This window comes from Corapipo altera, unplaced genomic scaffold, assembly GCF_003945725.1.
Source record: "Corapipo altera isolate COAL_440 unplaced genomic scaffold, ASM394572v1 61411, whole genome shotgun sequence".
Lineage (NCBI taxonomy): Eukaryota > Metazoa > Chordata > Aves > Passeriformes > Pipridae > Corapipo > Corapipo altera.
The window spans coordinates 27,714,477-27,733,976 of NW_020884875.1; the positions used below are offsets into that span (position 1 = coordinate 27,714,477).

Sequence of the window (19,500 nt, forward strand, 5' to 3'; positions counted from 1 at the left end):
AATGGCTTCATGCCAACATCACCCAACATCAGTGAGCTCCCTTAGTACTTACGGGTGCAGCAGGACCTCTGGACTTACATAAGACTAGTTTGCCTAAGTATTCTCCAACCTGCTTCTCCCACCATGGGTAAGCCTTTCTTGCTCCAGACTTCCTCAGTCTCCGGGTCCTTAAGAGTACTGAAAGCTGAACTTTCTAGTCTTTCTAGTAAAGACTGCGATGAAGTACTTGGCCTTTTTCGTGTCCTGTGTCATCGGGGCTCCCATCCCATTCATCTGTGATCTCGTATTTTCCTTAGTGTTCCTTTCACTACTTACATACTTATAAAAGTCCCTCTTTGGTTAGTCCCAAACTACCTTCTGATCCTGTCTCTTTCAGGAATCACTAACTCACCTTTATCCACACACAAACTTTTTCTGACAGTAAAAATCCAGCCATTACAAGCATCCTGATGTCATACAAATGAGCAAATGACACTGGGGGATCCAACCACCACTGGAGTGAGAGATACCTACACATCACAGCTAATCTTCATACACTTTTATTCACCTCCTTAAGACACTCTTCTACTGTTACTCCTATTGTTCTTATCACCTTCACTTTTCATTATTACCTGTAAATGCTAAGCATGAACACAAGGTCCAGTTATTCTTAGTATTCAGCATTCCAGTATAACACTTTAGTGTTTAAATACTGGAATAAACACAATCTCCCCCTTCGATAGGGTGCCACAGATGGCCTCCCATAGCTCTGCTAGCTTTTTATCATCTACAGACAAATTGCTCATTAATCTTACTTCCAAAGAAAGTCTTAGTTTCAAGCACTTGCTTGTGTCAGCTGCACAAAAATAGTAATAAATTTCATTTTTTTCCCAAATTTCCACTCTATTTTCTTAATTAAGTTGGAGCTACAGCCAATTCAATTATTTCATCTCTTAGTATGCCAAATGGAAACATTATAGTTTGTAAACCTTACTCTTTCCCAATGTAATGCTTTTTTGAAGTCTGGAACTTTGCTTTATTATTTTTTTAACCGTATTTTCATAAAGAGATGCTTGCACATTTGAAATCACATTTCACTGTGCATCCCTAGTTACCATGTACATGTGTATACTTGAGTGATGAATTAGATGAATGGAAACATGCAATAATATGCATACATTTGCAAGCCCATCAACAGCTTTAAGAACTGGCAACTTAATAACCTAGTTACTGAGCATATAAATTTCTTTTGTGACCCAAACTTTATTTCTCATGTTTTAATTTCTCTAAGTGTTGTTATATATCTCCACCAGAGGAGATACAGGAAAAAAAAAAAGTTTGGAATAAAAACTTACAGTTCTTAGTGCTCTAACTCACATACTTAAAGTCCATTTAAACACATTTTTAATACTGTAGAGAGTAACAAAAAACCCAAACCAAACCAAACAAACAAAAAACCCCCAAACTTTCAAAGAGACCACTGAGACTTAAGACCTACTACTGAGTTTTATGGCCTATAATAACCCCGCAATGACATTAAAATTGCCAGTGTTTATCCCAGCAACAAATGTGACCCAGCCTGCACTGTTTTCTTTAAAAGTTTGAAGCAATTAACACAATAGGTCTCCAATATATTCAGATTATTGTTACAGTAAGAGGTTACAACACATCAACATTATTTTTGATGAGTGGAAGAACATTTTTGAAAGAATCTTTAGGTCACTTGAGAAACTGCAATTTTCCCCCCTCCCCCCAAAGAAAGAAAATATAATAAATGTGTACTACCTTGTCACTTTACAGCTTGACTCAATCAGCTCATTTTCAATATCCAACAGACTAGAAGGCAAATTGTATTCCAAGGATGAGGCCATTCTTTTTAAACGCAGTAAGCCAACACAGAATTTTGCTCCCATCTCTTCCAGTTCTCTTGTCCCTATCTGCAATCCCTAATTTGAAAATAAAATTTAAAAAATACAAAATAGTACATGCAGATGAAACCACACATGCTGCAGAATTATTCTACATCAACATTTTGTTATTTTATTCAATACAGTCTCTTGGTTTAAAGACAGAACAAATAAGAACTGTAGAGTAAACTCTTAACAAGAATAACAGAAGAGATTCAGAAATAACTAGATGATTCCTCTAAGTCTGAACAGAGGCACCCACATTTTTTTGAGCTTTCTAGTCTACTTCTAGCACATCAGTATTAACAGTTCTTTATCCAGTAGCATTTGAAGAGAGACAGAGATCATGTCCAAATTTATAAGCATAAATAATTTTTAAAAACAGAGACAAAATTTATAAAAATTAATTTCAAATACAAGATTCTTCAATGTAAGTTCCATTAATAAGAAGGAAGAAAGAGAAAATTCATATTGTAGCTGTAATTAAGTTCATTGCTAGTTCTGACACATAGATATGACTATTTAAGACATCAAAGTTACTCCTTGACACAGATATCTCTTCTCCCCTATAAGTTAGAGGATATGTGTTAATTCTGAAAGCATTTATTCACATATTTAGTAATTAAAACTAACAAACAAGTTATCAAAGGCCATAGCTGTTTTCTAATTTGAATGATATACCCAGGCATTTTCCTCTGCAAAGACTATCTAGGAGGTAGAATTTTTGTAATGCTCTCCAAGTTCACATATGTGATAAAGCCTCCCATCAGATAATACTACACTTTTAATTTAGTCAGGAGTGCAGTATACAGACATAACATCTGACCTCAACTACTTTATGAAAAGAGCATAGTCTAGAGTGACCCTCAACTGTTATGGAATTGGCTAGTTGTAACCATATATACACTAGCAAATTCAATGGCACAACCCAGCTCCATCTCCACCTTTGCAACTTCTGTATTTCTGGAGAATTCAAAAGGGTTTTAGTTTGGATCTTCTAAACCTCTTAATGTAAAGATTAGTTAAGAAGAAGCTTTGACAAAACAAACAGGGAAGCAGAGGAACCAGGAATTGGTAGTAAGCTAAGTCATCAAGTAGGAAAAATACATGAAGCAAAAAGAATGGAGTAGAAAACTTTTTACCAAAAGCTAAAAAGAAAAAACCAAACACATAAGCTCTGTATGTGTTGCCACACTGACAATGTGTTTTAAAATGCAAGGTTTAAAAGAAAGTATGTTGCTCCAGAAACGGTTCATCCCACACATTGTTCATGTACTGTTTTGAACATACACACAATTAATAGATGGAAAGTTTGATTTTCTTGTGAGTTCTTTTCTTCCCTTAGTAGTCTTCATAAACAAGGTGCTTTACAGCAACAAGAAAGATAAAGCTATATCCACCATTCTAAACAGTGCCATCCTCCACTCAAATGGTACTGAAACCTGTTAGCAGTGAAGAAGAGTTGGATATTTGAGTATTATTCTTAATAGTAATGCTACTTACCTCTTTTATAATGCTTTTGTGCTGTAGGTTTCAAAGCACTTATTAATAAAGGAAGAATTATCCTCACTTTACTGATGGAGAAATGGAGGCAGAGAGGGTTGAAGCGATTTGCACAGTGTCTCACAGCATGTCACTGACCCCGCTGGGAACAGAAATCAGTTCTCCTCACTCAGTGTAGTACCTTATCCACAGAGGGCAATTTTTTGTTTTTGTTTTATATTTGTTTGCAGATCATTAACTTTCAAAGGCCCCAAACATAGCTGGGGCTCCACTATGCTAATCACAAGAAGACACAGTCCCTGCCCTAAAGAGATTAAAATAACATTAAGGACAAGAGGCAACAAGTATGCAGAAGAGGAAGGAGAAGTGTAACAGTAATCTATCTCACTGCTACAAAGATTACTAATCTGCACAGTTTGATGGTTCAGAAACTTTTCCAATCAGTGTCTACATTTGTTGCTGAAGAACTTATCATTAGTTGGCAGGTTCCTTATAGATAGGATATGTATAACAGGAGCCTCTCTAAGTTGAAAAAGAAGTAAGAGTAAAGTATGACAGAAAGTGCAAAGACAATTGTTAGAAAGATAAATAGCGTGCACATGTTCCATGGCTGCTATTTTCAGCACAGCAGAAATAGGATACAACTAAGAGAAAACTAAATGGATCAGGTTGGAGGTGGATAACTGCGGAACACTGGGAGAATAAACTTCGAACTTACTACCCTGAAGGGTCTACATAATTGTAGTAAAAGCCCATGGTAAGGTCTAGATTTACTTCTCTCATTTCTTTAAATGATAAGGGGAATGCAATACCACACAACTGCCAAATACTGAATTTCTTAATCCACTGTTATTCTTCCAGCAGTCAAACCTCATAATTTCCATGAAACAAGACACTCAAAGTGTGTTTCAGGAAAAAACAATAATAATCATCATCATCAGTTGCCATCACTAAGGGACCTGAGGTGAAGTTCGGTTTCACTGAAGCCATAATTACACTCCTTTTCTTGATCTTGTAATTATCCTCAACTGCTGTTCTAGCACTTTTAACTGTAGCCTATTAAAGACATTGCTTTTAAGCACAAGCCACCTGGAAGTAGCTGCTTTTTTTTTTAAAGATGTGCTAAATGTCATTCCTTTTCCTTTACATTTTATACAATTGTCTTTCTTCTAGACAGTAACATTTTAGATGGAAGGTTGAAGTCTTTCTTACTAACCGTGTAATGAAGATACCTTCACATGAATAGAGCGTTTCAGTGATTAACTTTGTTGCCTGAAAGCAAAGAGACAAAGCAAAGGCACAACAGACTGTGACCTCAAGTTGAGAAAAATGTTCCTGTAATATGTAGTTAACCAAATTAAAATTCGGAGAAGTCAGTTGGACAGCAAAACATCATGCTGATCTTCTGTGTTCAGCAGAGGCTACAAAGACATAATCATTCTTGAGAACTCAAAATCTAAAGACAGAAGAATCATCCTAACTGAGAAGTTTGTTGATTGAATCCTTACTTCCTAAAGTCTTCTCTTCATGTACATCATAAAATTTCCACATAACAAAATCTTTTCCATTAACTTCAAAACTGATCAATATCCCAAATTTAGTAATTTCTAATCAGGAAAGGGATTGATTTCAGTTTTCAGGTGGCTTAAATTATCAAAAACATTGTTCTTTTGTCTGCCATGTTAATTACGCTCCATAGTAGATCCTGGAGAATCTTTTCCCCTGAAAGTTTGTTTTTCAGCATCTTGAATTGCCAATGACTGAGCAATATTTGCAGCACTAATTCTCAACACACTACAAAGACTCCATGTAATCAGTTGAAAGAAGATTGCTTCCAGAAATACTCTGTTATCAGAGATCCTAAATTCAGGTAAGAATTGCTAACTTCAATTCCACAGCTACCTGGCTGGAAATAGTCTAGCATCACCATTGTCCAAGTAAAATGAAAAAAATAAAAAGAAAAACTGATGTTCAGATATTACCCAGCTTTGGCAAAGACTCAGTATTTCTTCCATAGAGAACTAAGTTGTTCAGTAATCCTCTTTGTGTTTTGAATTTGAAATTCAGCAATGACGCCAAACCAGAATAAGACTGGAAAAGTGCTTCAGACCTTTACACAGTCCAGTCTGTGTATCTGAGAGTCTGAACTCTCATGCCCTTTGGGATGGGAAGTAGGAGGGAAGGGAATTTCTACAGTTCAATTTCTGTTTTGAAATAACATATTATGACATATATAATTTAATTTATACCCCATTTTATTGTCAGAGTTGCTGGCCCCATTCCCTCCACAAAAAACCCCAAACAACAAAACCCAAAAAAACCTCCCCAAGCCTGAGCCTTTTTATCTCTTTCAGCTTCTCACTGAAGAAATGCTGTTCTTTTCCTGTTCAGTCCAGTCAACCTGGCTTTTTAGATATATTTTCTTAGTAAATCTGAGCATTATCCTAGTGAAGAAATAATTAAGAATCTTCCTGTACGTTCAGAGGATGACTAAGATCTCACAAATTGTTTTATGCCAAATAAAATGAATGGCAGAACAGCAATTTTATCTCATCAGCCACTTTATATTACACAGAGGAATGCTCTTTCCTTTTCAGTAAATGATTCTTCCACAGAATCCAGCCATTTTTTCCTTCATTGCAGAAGAAGGACTTTGGAGGTTTAAGCATCTTGAAAGTTTGTCCACAAAGCTCTTCACTTTTCTTAAGTACTTTCTGTAGCAACACTGCATGAAGATTCATGTTTAAGAATATTCTGGAAATTTCAAAATACGCAAGTTGGATCAGTTATCTTTCTTTAAATCCTCATAATGATGTCATCTGAGGAATAATGGAATGTTCTGACAACAGCAGGAATGCTTCTGTATTAATTGACAAAATTTAGCACTTACAGACCTACCAAAATTCCTGCCAAAATGTCTGTCTTCCTACTGTCTAGGGAGACAAGCATGGATGTTGGAACATGCATTAATATACTAAATATACCTTGTTCCAACTTTTTTTTGTTTCTGTCCCACCCTATCCTTGATCCCGGCCTTCTGATCCTTTTTCTGTCAAGCACCTTGTTTGATGCTTGTGATCATTTTCCTGATTAGCATTCCTAAGCTCTATTTTCAGGCAGAGGAAGCCAACTTCTTCCATGAACGTTGTCTACTATTGACACACTAAAAACAAGGTCACGTTTTGTTTTCAAATACCCAGCCCTGTTAATACTTTTCAAGAAGAGAAAATGAAAACGAATTTTAAGTCAAGAAGTCAAACAACTATAATGAGTTCAGAGATGATGTGTAATTTATAATGCTGGTAACCTGACATGAAAGTGTTTTGATTTATAAGCCTGTTTCTTCAGCTACACAGGAAATTCTGTGAGGGACACTACTAAATACCTGCTGAAGAATCATGAACTGCCATGGTGAAGTCTGAAATTGCCATGTATTAAGGAAATTTTTATTATAGTATTGGCATTGATTATTACCCAATTTTAATAATCTATTGGACAGAACAGTTCTGGGGTTTTTTAACTACATGCATACGCATGTGTTACAAGCAATGATTAATATTAATCTTGTTAAAACAGCCCATAAGCATAACTGTTATGCAATCTATAATATTGCAAGCTATGTAATTTCATCCTGCCATTAGTGTACCCAGACCTCAGAAGGTTTTAGAAGGTATTAGAAGTTAAAGCAAGCAAGCAAGCAAATGGGGTTATAGAATAAGATACCGATGCAAATGGAAGAAATTAAAAAGAAAGAAAAGTTTAACTGAGATATCTTCTTACCTTATATTTGCCCTGATCACATCCACATAACGTGCTTTCCATTGTGTAGCTCCTTTGTACTCCTATCTCTCTCCAGACAACAACCCGTGCTGTAGATTCCTTGGACTTTTCCACTACAAAGCTGCAGCTGCCCATGCAGAATGCTGGGGCAATCTGACTCAGGATCTTGGGGAGTGCCTGCAGGACAGCAATTTGAAATTATTTCCTTTACAGAAGGAGATGATAGGGGGCCACGTAATCACAGACCGTTATGAGAAAATTTTACTGCAGTTTGAATTAAAGTAACAAGAAAACAAATCTCCATCTTAAGTTTTAAAAACAGTGTCTTCAGGTTTGCCTTTTCCTACTTAATAAAATCCTTTTTTTCAGATTCAGTCACTCAAATTGTTAGTTATGTGGGTAAGAATCAGGATACAAGAGAATTCTTCAGCTGGTCATCATCTTCTCCCTAATTCACCAAGCTAAGCTTGCTTAAATTAAGTGTACCATTCTTCGCATAAAGTTATTTAATTCAGTTTCAGACTGTTTCAACAATCCCATTTACAGACCTAACAAAACCAGTACTTCATTAATACATAAAATTAATTTGTATACAGCAAAGCACTAGGTGCATATTTAACTTCAAGAATGTGAATCAAAATTTAGTATAACTGTTTACATGATAGCTTCAAGGAATAGTTACACAAATATGTGTGTTTGACTAATGCTAAATGAGTATTCTTTCCAGCTTTTATTTGTGTCAGTTAAAACAAAACATGACTGTTTCAAATTTATTATTTCAGTACACCATTAGTAGTGTAACCTTGCCCAAACATTTCAGACCACCTTTTTGAAATCAAAAGGTTTTTTCCCCACAACTCTTACTGACTGTTGTCTTCTGTGCAGAACAGTAGTGCAGGCTGAAGTGACAAAACCTCATATAAATGTGTTACAGCAGCAGGACGTGAATGGCATCCGATTCAGCATCCAAGAAATCACACAAGGAAATCAAGAAGTGATAGATTTTGTTTTTTGTAAATGAGGGAGTACAGAAAGCACCTCTACTCGTTTACACTCATGGATGTATAACAAACATTTTATCATGCATTCACATGTTTGTCGAGCTTAACTCTGCATTTCCGCAAAAAAACCAGGGAGCCTGGATGCATTTAGGTTGCACGGGTTTGCAGTTGCCACGAGGCGGCAGTGGAGATTCACAGAAGAAACAGGTAACATGCAATCCTCTAAATTTTTGCATTTTTGGAAGTTTATACAACGCAGTGACTGTTTTTGTGGAAGTTGATTATGTATATGTAATTAGGGGCACATGTCTTACCTACAAATGTGTATAAGAGGAATCTTCCCTATTTCCATACACAAAAATGAGTATTTCTTTTCTTGTTCTAGAATATTGTTTGCCATGCTTAAATGACTATACGTTCATCTAGTAATTATGAATGCACAGAAGTATATTTTCCACCTATTGTCTCTAACAGTAATATTAAAAACACACAAAAAAAGCACTTATTGGTAAAAAGAAACAACAAAAAAAATTAAGCACTCTATGTAAATATTTAAAGCTCTCAAAATACTTGAAAGTACACTCATGAACTAAAAGGAGATCATTTTAAATAAGTCTGCTTATGTTATAGAGTCATTACTTGCACAGAATATTATCAGGAAGTTATTTTAAAAGTATATTCCAAATCCATGCCCAATGAAAGAGGTACAAATGTCAAACTTACCCTGTAACCAGGGTCTTCCATCAGGTCACAAGAGGCAGCATTAACACTCGTGTGCCACATTGTCTCTTTGATGCTGCAGCCATACATAAATACATTCTTTTTACGAGAATGACCATGATAATCGCAGTAGACCTACAATAAATCATTTGGCAAAATAAAACCAAGGCATTTTGTGAAAGTAACATAAGGCAAATTTTTTTTATTATTTGTATTACTGTTGAAAGTTCAAAAGAATTAAGCAACACAATTCCTTATATAATTAACTTGTGTATTATGACAAAAAACATGGGATTCGTCTAAGGAAGGTTTAACCTTCTATCCTAGCCAATGTAACAGATTTACATCTACAGGTTTGCAGAAGACCAGCTCTTAAGTGTGACATGGTTTACGAGACCACATTAAAATGTTTAATTCATAGACTAACTACACAGATAAAGTTAAAAAAATTCAGAATTGCTTACACACACATACTTACCAAAGGTAAACGTTTTATAGCAGCCAGATATTGCAGTAACCCTTTAGCATGGTAAATAGTGGGATGCAGATCTGGATTTGGATTTTGCCACTGTCTGTTTAAATCTTCTCCACTTAAAGAGCAACGGTGGCTATTGTGGGGGGGTGGAAAAACGCATGATGTAGTCTGTATTATCATACTTTTAAATAAGTCTCCCCCCCACCTCAAGATTTCCTCATCACCACTGCTTCTTTGGAAGGAGTCTGGCAAGAAACAAACTTCAATTTTCTAACATGTCATGTAATAGAATTGTTTGGGGTATTTTAAGTTATGTTACAGAGAAACTAAAAATAAATTAGAAGTAGCTTCTTATGTGAAGTCACTTGTAATATTGTTTATTTGCTGTTGAAACTGACGGCTTGAAATTCTATTCAAATGTTAGTTCAAAATTAGTAATTTCAAATATAAGGTGTCTTTACATTTTTGGTGTCTTGACTTCTGTAATTTAAAGACTAATGTCAACTAAAAATCTAATACTTGAAACAGGAAACCGTTAGGAGAAAAGGAGCTGTGAGAAAAAGAAGAAAGAAAAAAACCAAACAAAAACCCAGCAAACAAATAAAGATCATCTCTGCATTCAGTCAGCTATTAGCAAGAACTTTTAAACTTGCAGAAATTCATGATTGTGTAGTCATCTTCATTACATTTGCCTTTAGATTGTGTCTGCTTGGACATATTTCTTAATTGTCCCTGTATCCTGAATTATTTCATTAGAAGTGTTTCAGTATATACATGCTCTTACATTTAAAGACAAGAGTTCTACTGAAATCCATAATTGGTTTTATTTTTATTATTTTGTTCACAAAACTTTTTAAAATGAGAAGAGAGAAGAAAATGTAGATCCGTCATAGCAAAATTTCTATTTCATTTGAATTCTAGTAACCAAGTAAATGGAGACTGCTGAATGCTTACTCACAGCATTTTCAAAAGGTTCTGAAATATCCCTTAAATCTATTAAGAAAAGTAGCAGTAAGTGAAATATCAAATTATGTGAAATTATCAAACCAGGATACTCTCTTACCCTTTCTCTTGCACACCTATTAACTTTCCACTTTTAACAACATATGACAACAGCCAAAAGACATATTTATGTAAAAAACTTTCTCAAACATAAGGCTTTTTTTTTTTTTTTCATTAGGACTAGGAAGTTGTTTAGCTTTTCCTAAATGTCAGGTGTGGTCTCATATAACACTGTTACCATATCCAAGACTGCTGTTCAGAGAGACAATTAAAATGTCATGTCAAATCACATAGCAATGATTATTATCCATGGAAAACTAAAAATATTTTTTCTAAAACTGAAAATTGTGACACAATGTAACTACATTTTAAAAAGAAAAAAATGAAAAAGTCCTAGCAATATTGCAACTGTTGGTTGGATTTTATCTCATTAAGTATTGCATTTGTATCTTTCCAGGATTACTTTAGATTATTCTTTTTAAAATAATGATGTAAAGAATTAGTAGTGCAGGCTACATATTTGTAAGTAAATGTATGCTTACTTTCCATTGATGACACCATCTGGATTGAGCATGGGAATAATTTTGAAAATATAAGATTCCCGTAAACATTGGGCATTTGGACTATTACTCATAAGGTATTCCAGTGTTCCCTTCATAACCCAGCTTGCATTAGTCTCTCCAGGATGTACACGCGCAGACAGGAAAACATAAGGACGATTCCCTAAAAGAAGTATGCGTAGAAATTGCACAATATTATTTAAGCTAAGTAAACAGTTTGTTAAATTGAAAAAAGAGCCAATAGCCAGCTACATTCATTACAATGCAAAAACCCCAGTATTTGTGATTTTGAGTATTACTGAGTATGAGTATTATTGATAGAGCTTGCCACAATATTTTTTAAAGGACTGCTAATTACAGAACTATCACAGTGGAGCTTTAAATTAAATCAGACAATTATACAGTCACAACTAGTTTGAGCTGGCAGTTATGATAGGACTTTCACAACTTTTTTCTGAACAGCCAAGAAAAACACTGGGGTGGACAAACAATCAGGAATGCTATTACAGCCAAAGCTCACTTCACATCACAGTAGCTTACATATTGGCTTTATGAAAGATTTTTTGACAAGCAAATAACCTCAGCATTTGGAGAAAAAAGTTACTCATCAGGCACTCTTTCCCAAGAAGTGTTGTCTGCAAAATGTAACATACAAAAACATCTAGCAACAAAAATTTTAAATATATTAATATATACTCTTATATTTCCAAATATAAATAACTTTATTTGACTACTACAGATAGATAGCAAATCCTAACTACTGTTGCCTCTTAACTTCAAGAAAGTTATTAACCTTATTTAACATTCCTGTTTTTACAATGCATAGCAGCTAATACTAATTTTTTTTTCTATAAATACCTAGTTTTACATTATTTTCAGATGATGATAAAGAGAAGTCATACTTACTGAACTGACAGACATGTTCATAGTAACTGGATTCTGGCATGGCTGTAATAGTGATTAATGGACAACTGTTGCCAGCCAGGGTCTCGCAGAGAACATCTTGTCTAAAATATATCTGTTGAGGGTTGTGCATAGATTCCAGCTTCTGAAGATGCATCTTCATCCAAAAAATATTTAAAAAATACTTTAAATCCTTCAAATCACATATGACAGCATACTTCAAAGGTACTATTTAACAGATCTTTCTTTTTTTTATTCTAAATAATGCACAAGTTTCCATCATAATTCTGACCGTGAAATATCATTCTCTACATCTCTGACTGATTGAATACTTCTCTTTATAGATTCTGTTTTTCCAACTGCTTCAAGAAGGATGAAGGCAGAGAGGGTACATTACTGTACACAGATGTTACTGTAAGGGTATATGGAAGGTAAGAACCTCTGCTACATTAAGGTTATCTGATAAATGACTTTTCCACTGCAAAAAGTGATAAGAAGTAAAGGAAGATTCAACGAACAGCAACGGAGAGCTGAGACACAGCAGAAACAATAGCAAAGACCAAAGTTACCAGTCTCTCACTGACAGGCCATTAAGAATCTACAAAGATTTGGAGTCACCTGAGGAATAAGGAGGAAACAAGAGGAACCTGAGGATTCAGGAAATTCAAGAGGGGGGCTGCGGTACCATACAAAAATCAAGCACCTGATCCCTGCAGTACGCCTTAGCTATCTCTCTCTCCTTAGCAGCCTCACTCTCTATTGTGTGCATGCAAGTGCTGTGTAGACTAGTGCAACTAACAAGACAGGTGTAGGTGGATTTGGGATTTTGAGCATCTTTGTGGGTACCACAGACTCTGTGTCCCATGTCCCAGCTGCTGTTGGAATCAAAGCAGACTCCAGCAGATGGAGCTGTAGACACTGCAGGCACCCTTCAGTCAGTGGTATCAGCAATGAAAGTGTCTCAGTGCCAGCTACTGCACTAGGTAAAGGGTGTTGGTGTTCAACCACTGAAACAAGAACAGTGTGTCCCCAAACTCGTGGTGCAATAAAGGCTGATTTCTCAGTGCCAGCACCTAGAAGAGTAACATGGATTACAAGCCCATGTGCCTGGTACCAGCTGCTAGGGGTGGCGGGCAAGCATAAGCATTTTCCCCACAGCAGGTGTGCAAGGGGGGATGGTGCATGTGCAATTTGCTAGCAAACTCCAAGGTGGACTACCAAGCCAGTATGGGGTCCCAGGTCAAGGAATGGGTATCAGGTAGGCAGAGAGTCCATGCCAGCATCTGGGCAGAACCACAAGTACAGAGTGCCTGTGAGTGAGATTATCTTAATTATAGTAACTTCAGTTATCATGAAGTATATGTAGAACAGCAGGATACAAGTCATTTGACCCAAATTTGACTCAAACACAGATACTTCATCCAATTAGCACTGTTTCCAATCAATTATCACAGAATGGGTAAGGTTGGAAGGAATGACAGTGGGTCTCCTGCTCCAATCTCCCTCCTCAAAGAGGGCCATCCTAGAGCAAATGGCACAGGATTGTGACCAGACAGTTCTTGAATATCCCCAGTGAGGGAGATTCTACAAGTTCTCTGGGCAACCTGTTCCAATGCACAGTCACCTGCACAGTAGGGAAGTTCTTCCTCATGTTAAGGAGGAACTTCCTGGGCATCAGTTTCTGCCTGTTGCCTCTTGTCCTGTTGCTTAGCACCACCGAGCAGAGCCTGGCTCCATCCTCTTGGCACCCTCCCTTCAGACAGTTACAGATATAATATATATTGATGAGGTGTCTTCTCTGTCATCTCTTCTTGAGGCTGAAAAGACCCAGTTCCCTCAGCCTTTCCTTGTAAAAGAGATGCTCCAGTTCCATAATCATTTTTATGACTCCTTAGAAAACCCATTTAGCCTGCAAGCATCAGTTCTTTTTTTCCAGGACTGTTTTTTAGAACAACCTATACACTTTGCAGTCTAAACACTAACGTTATGAACATTTTCAATTTTAAGGAGCATTTTAAATTTTATTAAAAGAAACAAAAAAATGCACTCATGAATGCTTATATTTCACACTTTCTAAAAATATAAATATTTATCTATGTAACATACCATAATCTTCTTACCTTTAAAGTTGAGTATGTATATGGATAATGGTAAGCAAAGTAGCATACATCATCTTTATGCTGGAAAGTCACTGTGAACGTAATTGTGTAATAGGATTTTCCTTTCTGACCTCCAGCAGCAATTGAACTTCTTGAAAAGTGATTCCTAAAGCAAAAATAAAGGTAGCATACATATTAATTTTTTTCATACCATTGATTATTTCTGAGCACACATTTTAAATGTCAGAAGGATTTTTAGAAATTGTACTTCTCTTCTGCGTACATTTAGGTTAAATACACAGATTCCCACCAGCTGTAAAGATCCTATCTTACAGCAGTGATACACACATTCATCCACATTGGAAAAAGGTGAGCAAACAAAAACAAGCAATGCAATAAAACAAACAAAACCAAACAAAAAAAAGTAAGCAAACAGCTATCAACCTAGAAGGATTGCATATGGATATGCTGTACCATGTCATCCTGTGTTCCAGGATTGCTCTACACTGATTGCACAGATTACAGGAGGCTCATCAAAAGGAATCTGTGGTCAGTATTACTCAAAGTCAGTAAGAAGATTTCAAGTAAGCATGCATATATACAGTCCCTTAAAAGCTTCTCTGAAACAGTGTGCAACTTCTGAGAAAAGTATAAAATATGAAGGGCTTAAATATTAGCAGTGTGCTTGCAAAATAAGACCCTGTATATTTCTATCACTTCTATTATTCTCCTTAGTAACTTGGGAAGAAAACTCTGTTCACAACAGAATAATGCAATTATCAAATGCAGAAACAAATGTTTCTCCTCATAAATTGTACCTCCTGCTAAACTTCAGTTAAGATTTGCTACATGTTCGATTCACATACTTACTTATAGTAACAAATATCTGTCCCAACACGAGTCCAACATGGTTGAGAATTTAGTGCTTCTTGAACAGAATACATGAGGGGCTGCATACCTGAAAGAAAACGCGCATCTCACTTTAATGCTTAACATTAAACAGAAAGATCTTTGCACTAATGGACCACATCAACACGTACATACAAGTCTACAAATTACCTATACCTATTCACTCACTATCATAGAGTGTATTTTCATGAATGCCTGGGTATTGTATGCTCTTTCAACCAAGTGACAAAAGATTCCTGATTTTCAGAAAATAACAATTAAAGAAAAGAACTAGATCCATGGAAGACCAAAATGAAATATTTAAATGAAAGATGAGGTTAGCATAAACAGTAATCTACAAAAAATCCTGGGTCCCACTCCGTCCAACTCATGCAACAAAAAGGCTTCAAAGAGAATACAAAAAACTATACTGTTATCCATTCACATAACTGAAAAATAACTAAATTTCAGGACAACTTTTTTAACAGTTAACTCTTTAAATAGTATACTTAATTTGAATACTTAATATGAAGATAAAGCAGAAAATAACACATAATAACTGAACATCATTTACTTGTTGAGTAATTAGCCAACCACATAGACTGATTTAGTCAATGTACTTAAACAAAAGTAACTATCAAGTAAGTATATGCAACATGAAAGAAGATTTAAGATAACTGATGAGGATTAGTAAATAATTTAGAAGCATCTTATTACTGGTTAAACTACTTGGTATTCTGTGACTTGATCAATGTGAATGTTACGTGTATGACAAAGAAGAATATAATATTACTCTGTACAAAGAGTTGAATTTTGGGGGGGGGGAGAAGGAATTTCTCTTCTTCCTTCTTTAAGGACAGATTTCAGAATATACAGCAAGAAAAAAAAGAAACTTCACAAAACAAATGGTTTTAAGATGAATAACACACACCACATAGACACTCCAAGAGAAGTGGAAGAAAGACATATTCACTAAGCCAGTACTTTTGAATGAGGTACATGCTTCAGACTTGCTAAAGACTTCAAGGATCATTTAGGAAGCCCAGCAGTTCAAAGGCAAAACTGTTTTAGAATGTCTCTGCTTATTTTCACATCTGAAAATATACCTCTATGCAGAAATAGACTTATGATATCATTCTTCCCGACCTCTGTCAATCAACAGGCTTTGGTGCTGTCCACCCCACCCAATGGTCTTAGATCACTTTTAATTGCACCAGTAAATTTCTTCCACTTTGGCCTCACTTACAACAAAACTTCACTTTAAAAACTGACAGCTCGTGGTTTAAGATACATTTTTAGTTTTTAACTGAAGCTGTCAAAACATCTTCTATTAAAATAGTATTAAAATAAAGCATGTAAACTGACAACATGAATACTACTGATCCTGTGGAGAAGGGAAGGAAACAGCTGAGATGTCTAGTATAGATATTTTTTAAGTATTTCTTCTCAAAGTATGGGAAATGTATCTTACCGTAGTTAAACTGACTGTTTGACTTTTCACAGTTGATGATGTTAAATCGGTAACCAATGCCAGTTTTCATTCCACTGACTTCAAAGTAAAACCACTGATGATAATGATTGCTATTTATATCCGAGTTCAGAATTAGATCATACTCATTTCTGAAGATCAACAAAAACAAATCAATCTTCTTTTTAAGAAGCAGAAATAAAAGGCCTAAAGTATGAAAAGAAGAGCTGAAATATCTTACTTTCTGATCTGAATAACTTTGCGCAGGTTTCCAGATTCAAATTTGGAATTAAACTTCAAAACATCTGCCTCCTCTGGTACGGAACAACTATGAGTAGAAAACGGGTCCAAAATGAATAAAACAAACTTAACTAAAACAAATTGATTTCTTTCAGTCGTCACTTGGCAGTTCAGAAACCACTTTGAATCTTCCTGTAAATACAGCCTGGACAGCAGAAACACTGTTACATCAGATAAAACTTTCAATGAAATCTGCTTTAAATATTGCAAATCGTATTACAGAGTAAGTAGAATAGACTTAGAGTATGAGTCAAATATTCTTTTCAGAAAAGTAAACACTTACCTCAAATTATCAAGGTCATACACAACTCTGTCTATAATGTCATTTTGATAAATCAGCCTTTCAATATCTTGAGAGATTTTTGTCCTAAAATAAAAGGTAAAGTTCTCATTTAAACTTTCACATAGTGTTCTCAATTACAAAAGAGGAATTAACTCATAAAGGAATGAAAACTAACGAAGTTGACATGAAGATAGTGGCATAGTTCAGAGAAATCTCAGCCTCACCCTCACTTATGTGTACTTAAATTTAAACACCTGCATTCACAGCTGACTGAATCCAATATTTATATGTGAGGGAACTGAGTTTTCATGCAGACAACCCACTGGGTTTTACCTTATGGAAATAAATGCAGTTTCATACTTTATAATAGAAGCAGGAATAACTCAAACGTTACTTATGTTAATGCTTTAATCCAGGACAACACTTGATAACATTAGTAACTTATATGAGTCCTACCATAAACAAAATTAAGGAGTTTTAGAGAGTACGTCGTACAGTGAGCGTGTTAGTGAATTAGTTTTTCACCTCTGGAGATCTAGGTTCATTTATCAACTAGCTAACAAATAAAAATTAATTTGGTGATGTCAGCCAAATGTCAGGTGTATGCTTATCCAGATTATAAAACCATTGCACAACTGGCAGTATCTAGGTCCTGGTTTGGAAAAGCAAGAATGTGTTGCAGTTCAAGAATGAAATATAGTGGCAGAGCTGTGTGGAAAAGCTTGCACAGCACCTGCAATAAGAAGAAAAGGAGGTAGATTAACAATGAAGAATACAAAAACAGAGCAGTAAAGTATTCATGCTGGAAATTCGCAATTTAATTAAAATAAATACTGTTAACAAATGAGAAAGAGAAGGTAAGTGCACAACTCTAGCACCTCTTTTTAAATTTAGACTAACTGGAAAAGAAAACAATTCACAAGTCCAATGTAATGACAAAACTGTGATGAGGTTGACTCACCACAATCTATCTGAACAGGTTCAGCTCAGGACAGAACCACAAATTTTTCATCTTGCACTTGATCTTAGAGAACTCTTCAGATCTCAGCATGCCTCAGCTCTAAAAGGCCATAACACTTCCTGTCATCACAGGAGTTTTGCCAAGACAAACCTCCATCAATGAAAATACTTAATAAATACTATATAAATAATAATGGCATTCAAATACCATTATAATGACCAATGTATAAGAAAGGAAGAAGAAACAGTATTCAAGATGCACACTAAAAGGAAAAGGAGTAGTAGACATTTTCAGGTTCCAAGAAAATCAAGATAAGCTATATCAAGATAATTAAAGAAAAAAAATCTGGAACCAACACTGTTGATGTGAGCTGTGTTCTTACAGACTAGTCCTTCGTGGATCCTGATGATCAGAAAATACAAAAGTGTACAGAATAAAAAAACCCAACCTAAATTTTTAAGGAATGGAAGAAAAAAAGTAGGAATTTAAACCCAAATTTATACAGTATTGAACTATATCATAATTTTCTTCTCTAAAACAGAGTAACATAAAAATCTTCAGTTATTCTCAATTTCATTTTTCCAAACAATAATAACCTGGTGAGACATTTGGTGATAATTACATGCTACTGAACTTAAAAGAAAAAGTACTCCAAAACACTAATTCAAAAACATTTCATCTCCTGGCAAACTGCAAGACTAAAGAAAAAACCCCAAATCCCGCACCACATTGCTCTAACAAAAGTATGAAGAAAACATACTCAATCACACCTTAGACCCACCAATGTTTTCTTAAATTACATGGATGGATTAAAGCAACCATTGGTTTTCTAAAGAAGACTTAGCTGATTAGCAGTAACTAACTGCTTGCATTAAGGAGAACACAAATCCCACTGAATGTCAAAAGAGCTTGGACACAGTTTTGTAGAAGGCTTTAAAGTTTTTACATTCCCCTATCAAACTCATTTTTACCACTTTCCTAAAAAATATGAATTCCTAAGAAGATTAAGCCCTTTTTAAACAGGTTCCCTTCTCAGAAGTTTATGTTGAAGTAACAAGACTTGACTCATTTGTAGAAAAGTGAATTCTTAAAACAGTGTATCTTAAAAATGTGATGTAGGATTTTTGATTCAAGGTTAGCAATACTATCTGATATTTCATTCTTGTTTTACACAAGACTTAAAGAAGTTACTTTCAACATACAAAATATAACAAAACCAAAATATTTTAAAGTTAAAATATACCCTGAAATTATGTTCTACAAATCAGCTTTATGTATAATCACGCAAGGTTCATTATCACAGTTCTTAATATCTAAGAACAAGCACTGGAATGACAAATTGTATCTGACTTCACTCAGTTTTATTGAAGAAATTTCAGAATAATTAATTAGTACAAAAACATACGTGAAGATTAGCAAGATTTTCTTACAATGCAGTTCTTAGGTGATTCCTGACTAAAGACTACCTCTCTTCTAAACTAACTATCTAATAAAGAACTTACAGGGAAGATTCTCTTCCTTCAACACTGAACGGTATATTCATTATGTCATTAGTTTTCAGCACTTGTTCATTTCACTGGCAAGATCACTGTTTTACAACAGGTATGAAACAGCTAAAGGATTTTAATTATACCACCTAAACACACGTAATCTCTTAATCATTTTAAAATC

The 19,500-nt window shown here is 35.1% G+C and overlaps 1 protein-coding gene across 10 annotated transcripts in view; it reads right to left on the reverse strand.

The window, feature by feature from the left end:
* Positions 1 to 19,500, reverse strand: part of AGTPBP1 (ATP/GTP binding protein 1) — a 56,565-nt gene that overhangs the window by 9,795 nt on the left and 27,270 nt on the right. For 6 of the 10 annotated variants that reach the window (XM_027634330.1, XM_027634336.1, XM_027634335.1 and 3 more), the window contains 11 exons: positions 16,869 to 16,952; positions 16,527 to 16,613; positions 16,289 to 16,437; positions 14,800 to 14,887; positions 13,951 to 14,095; positions 11,834 to 11,987; positions 10,910 to 11,090; positions 9,369 to 9,498; positions 8,894 to 9,025; positions 7,170 to 7,346; positions 1,765 to 1,925 (listed from right to left, as the gene is read on the reverse strand). In XM_027634330.1, the coding sequence (XP_027490131.1) occupies positions 1,765 to 1,925; positions 7,170 to 7,346; positions 8,894 to 9,025; positions 9,369 to 9,498; positions 10,910 to 11,090; positions 11,834 to 11,987; positions 13,951 to 14,095; positions 14,800 to 14,887; positions 16,289 to 16,437; positions 16,527 to 16,613; positions 16,869 to 16,952 (1,488 nt within the window). Of the gene's footprint in view, positions 1 to 1,764; positions 1,926 to 3,389; positions 3,532 to 3,556; positions 3,694 to 5,932; positions 6,144 to 7,169; positions 7,347 to 8,893; positions 9,026 to 9,368; positions 9,499 to 10,909; positions 11,091 to 11,833; positions 11,988 to 13,950; positions 14,096 to 14,799; positions 14,888 to 16,288; positions 16,438 to 16,526; positions 16,614 to 16,868; positions 16,953 to 19,500 lie in introns of those variants that run through there. The other 4 variants (XR_003526185.1, XM_027634339.1, XM_027634337.1 and 1 more) reach the window with 4 other exon arrangements.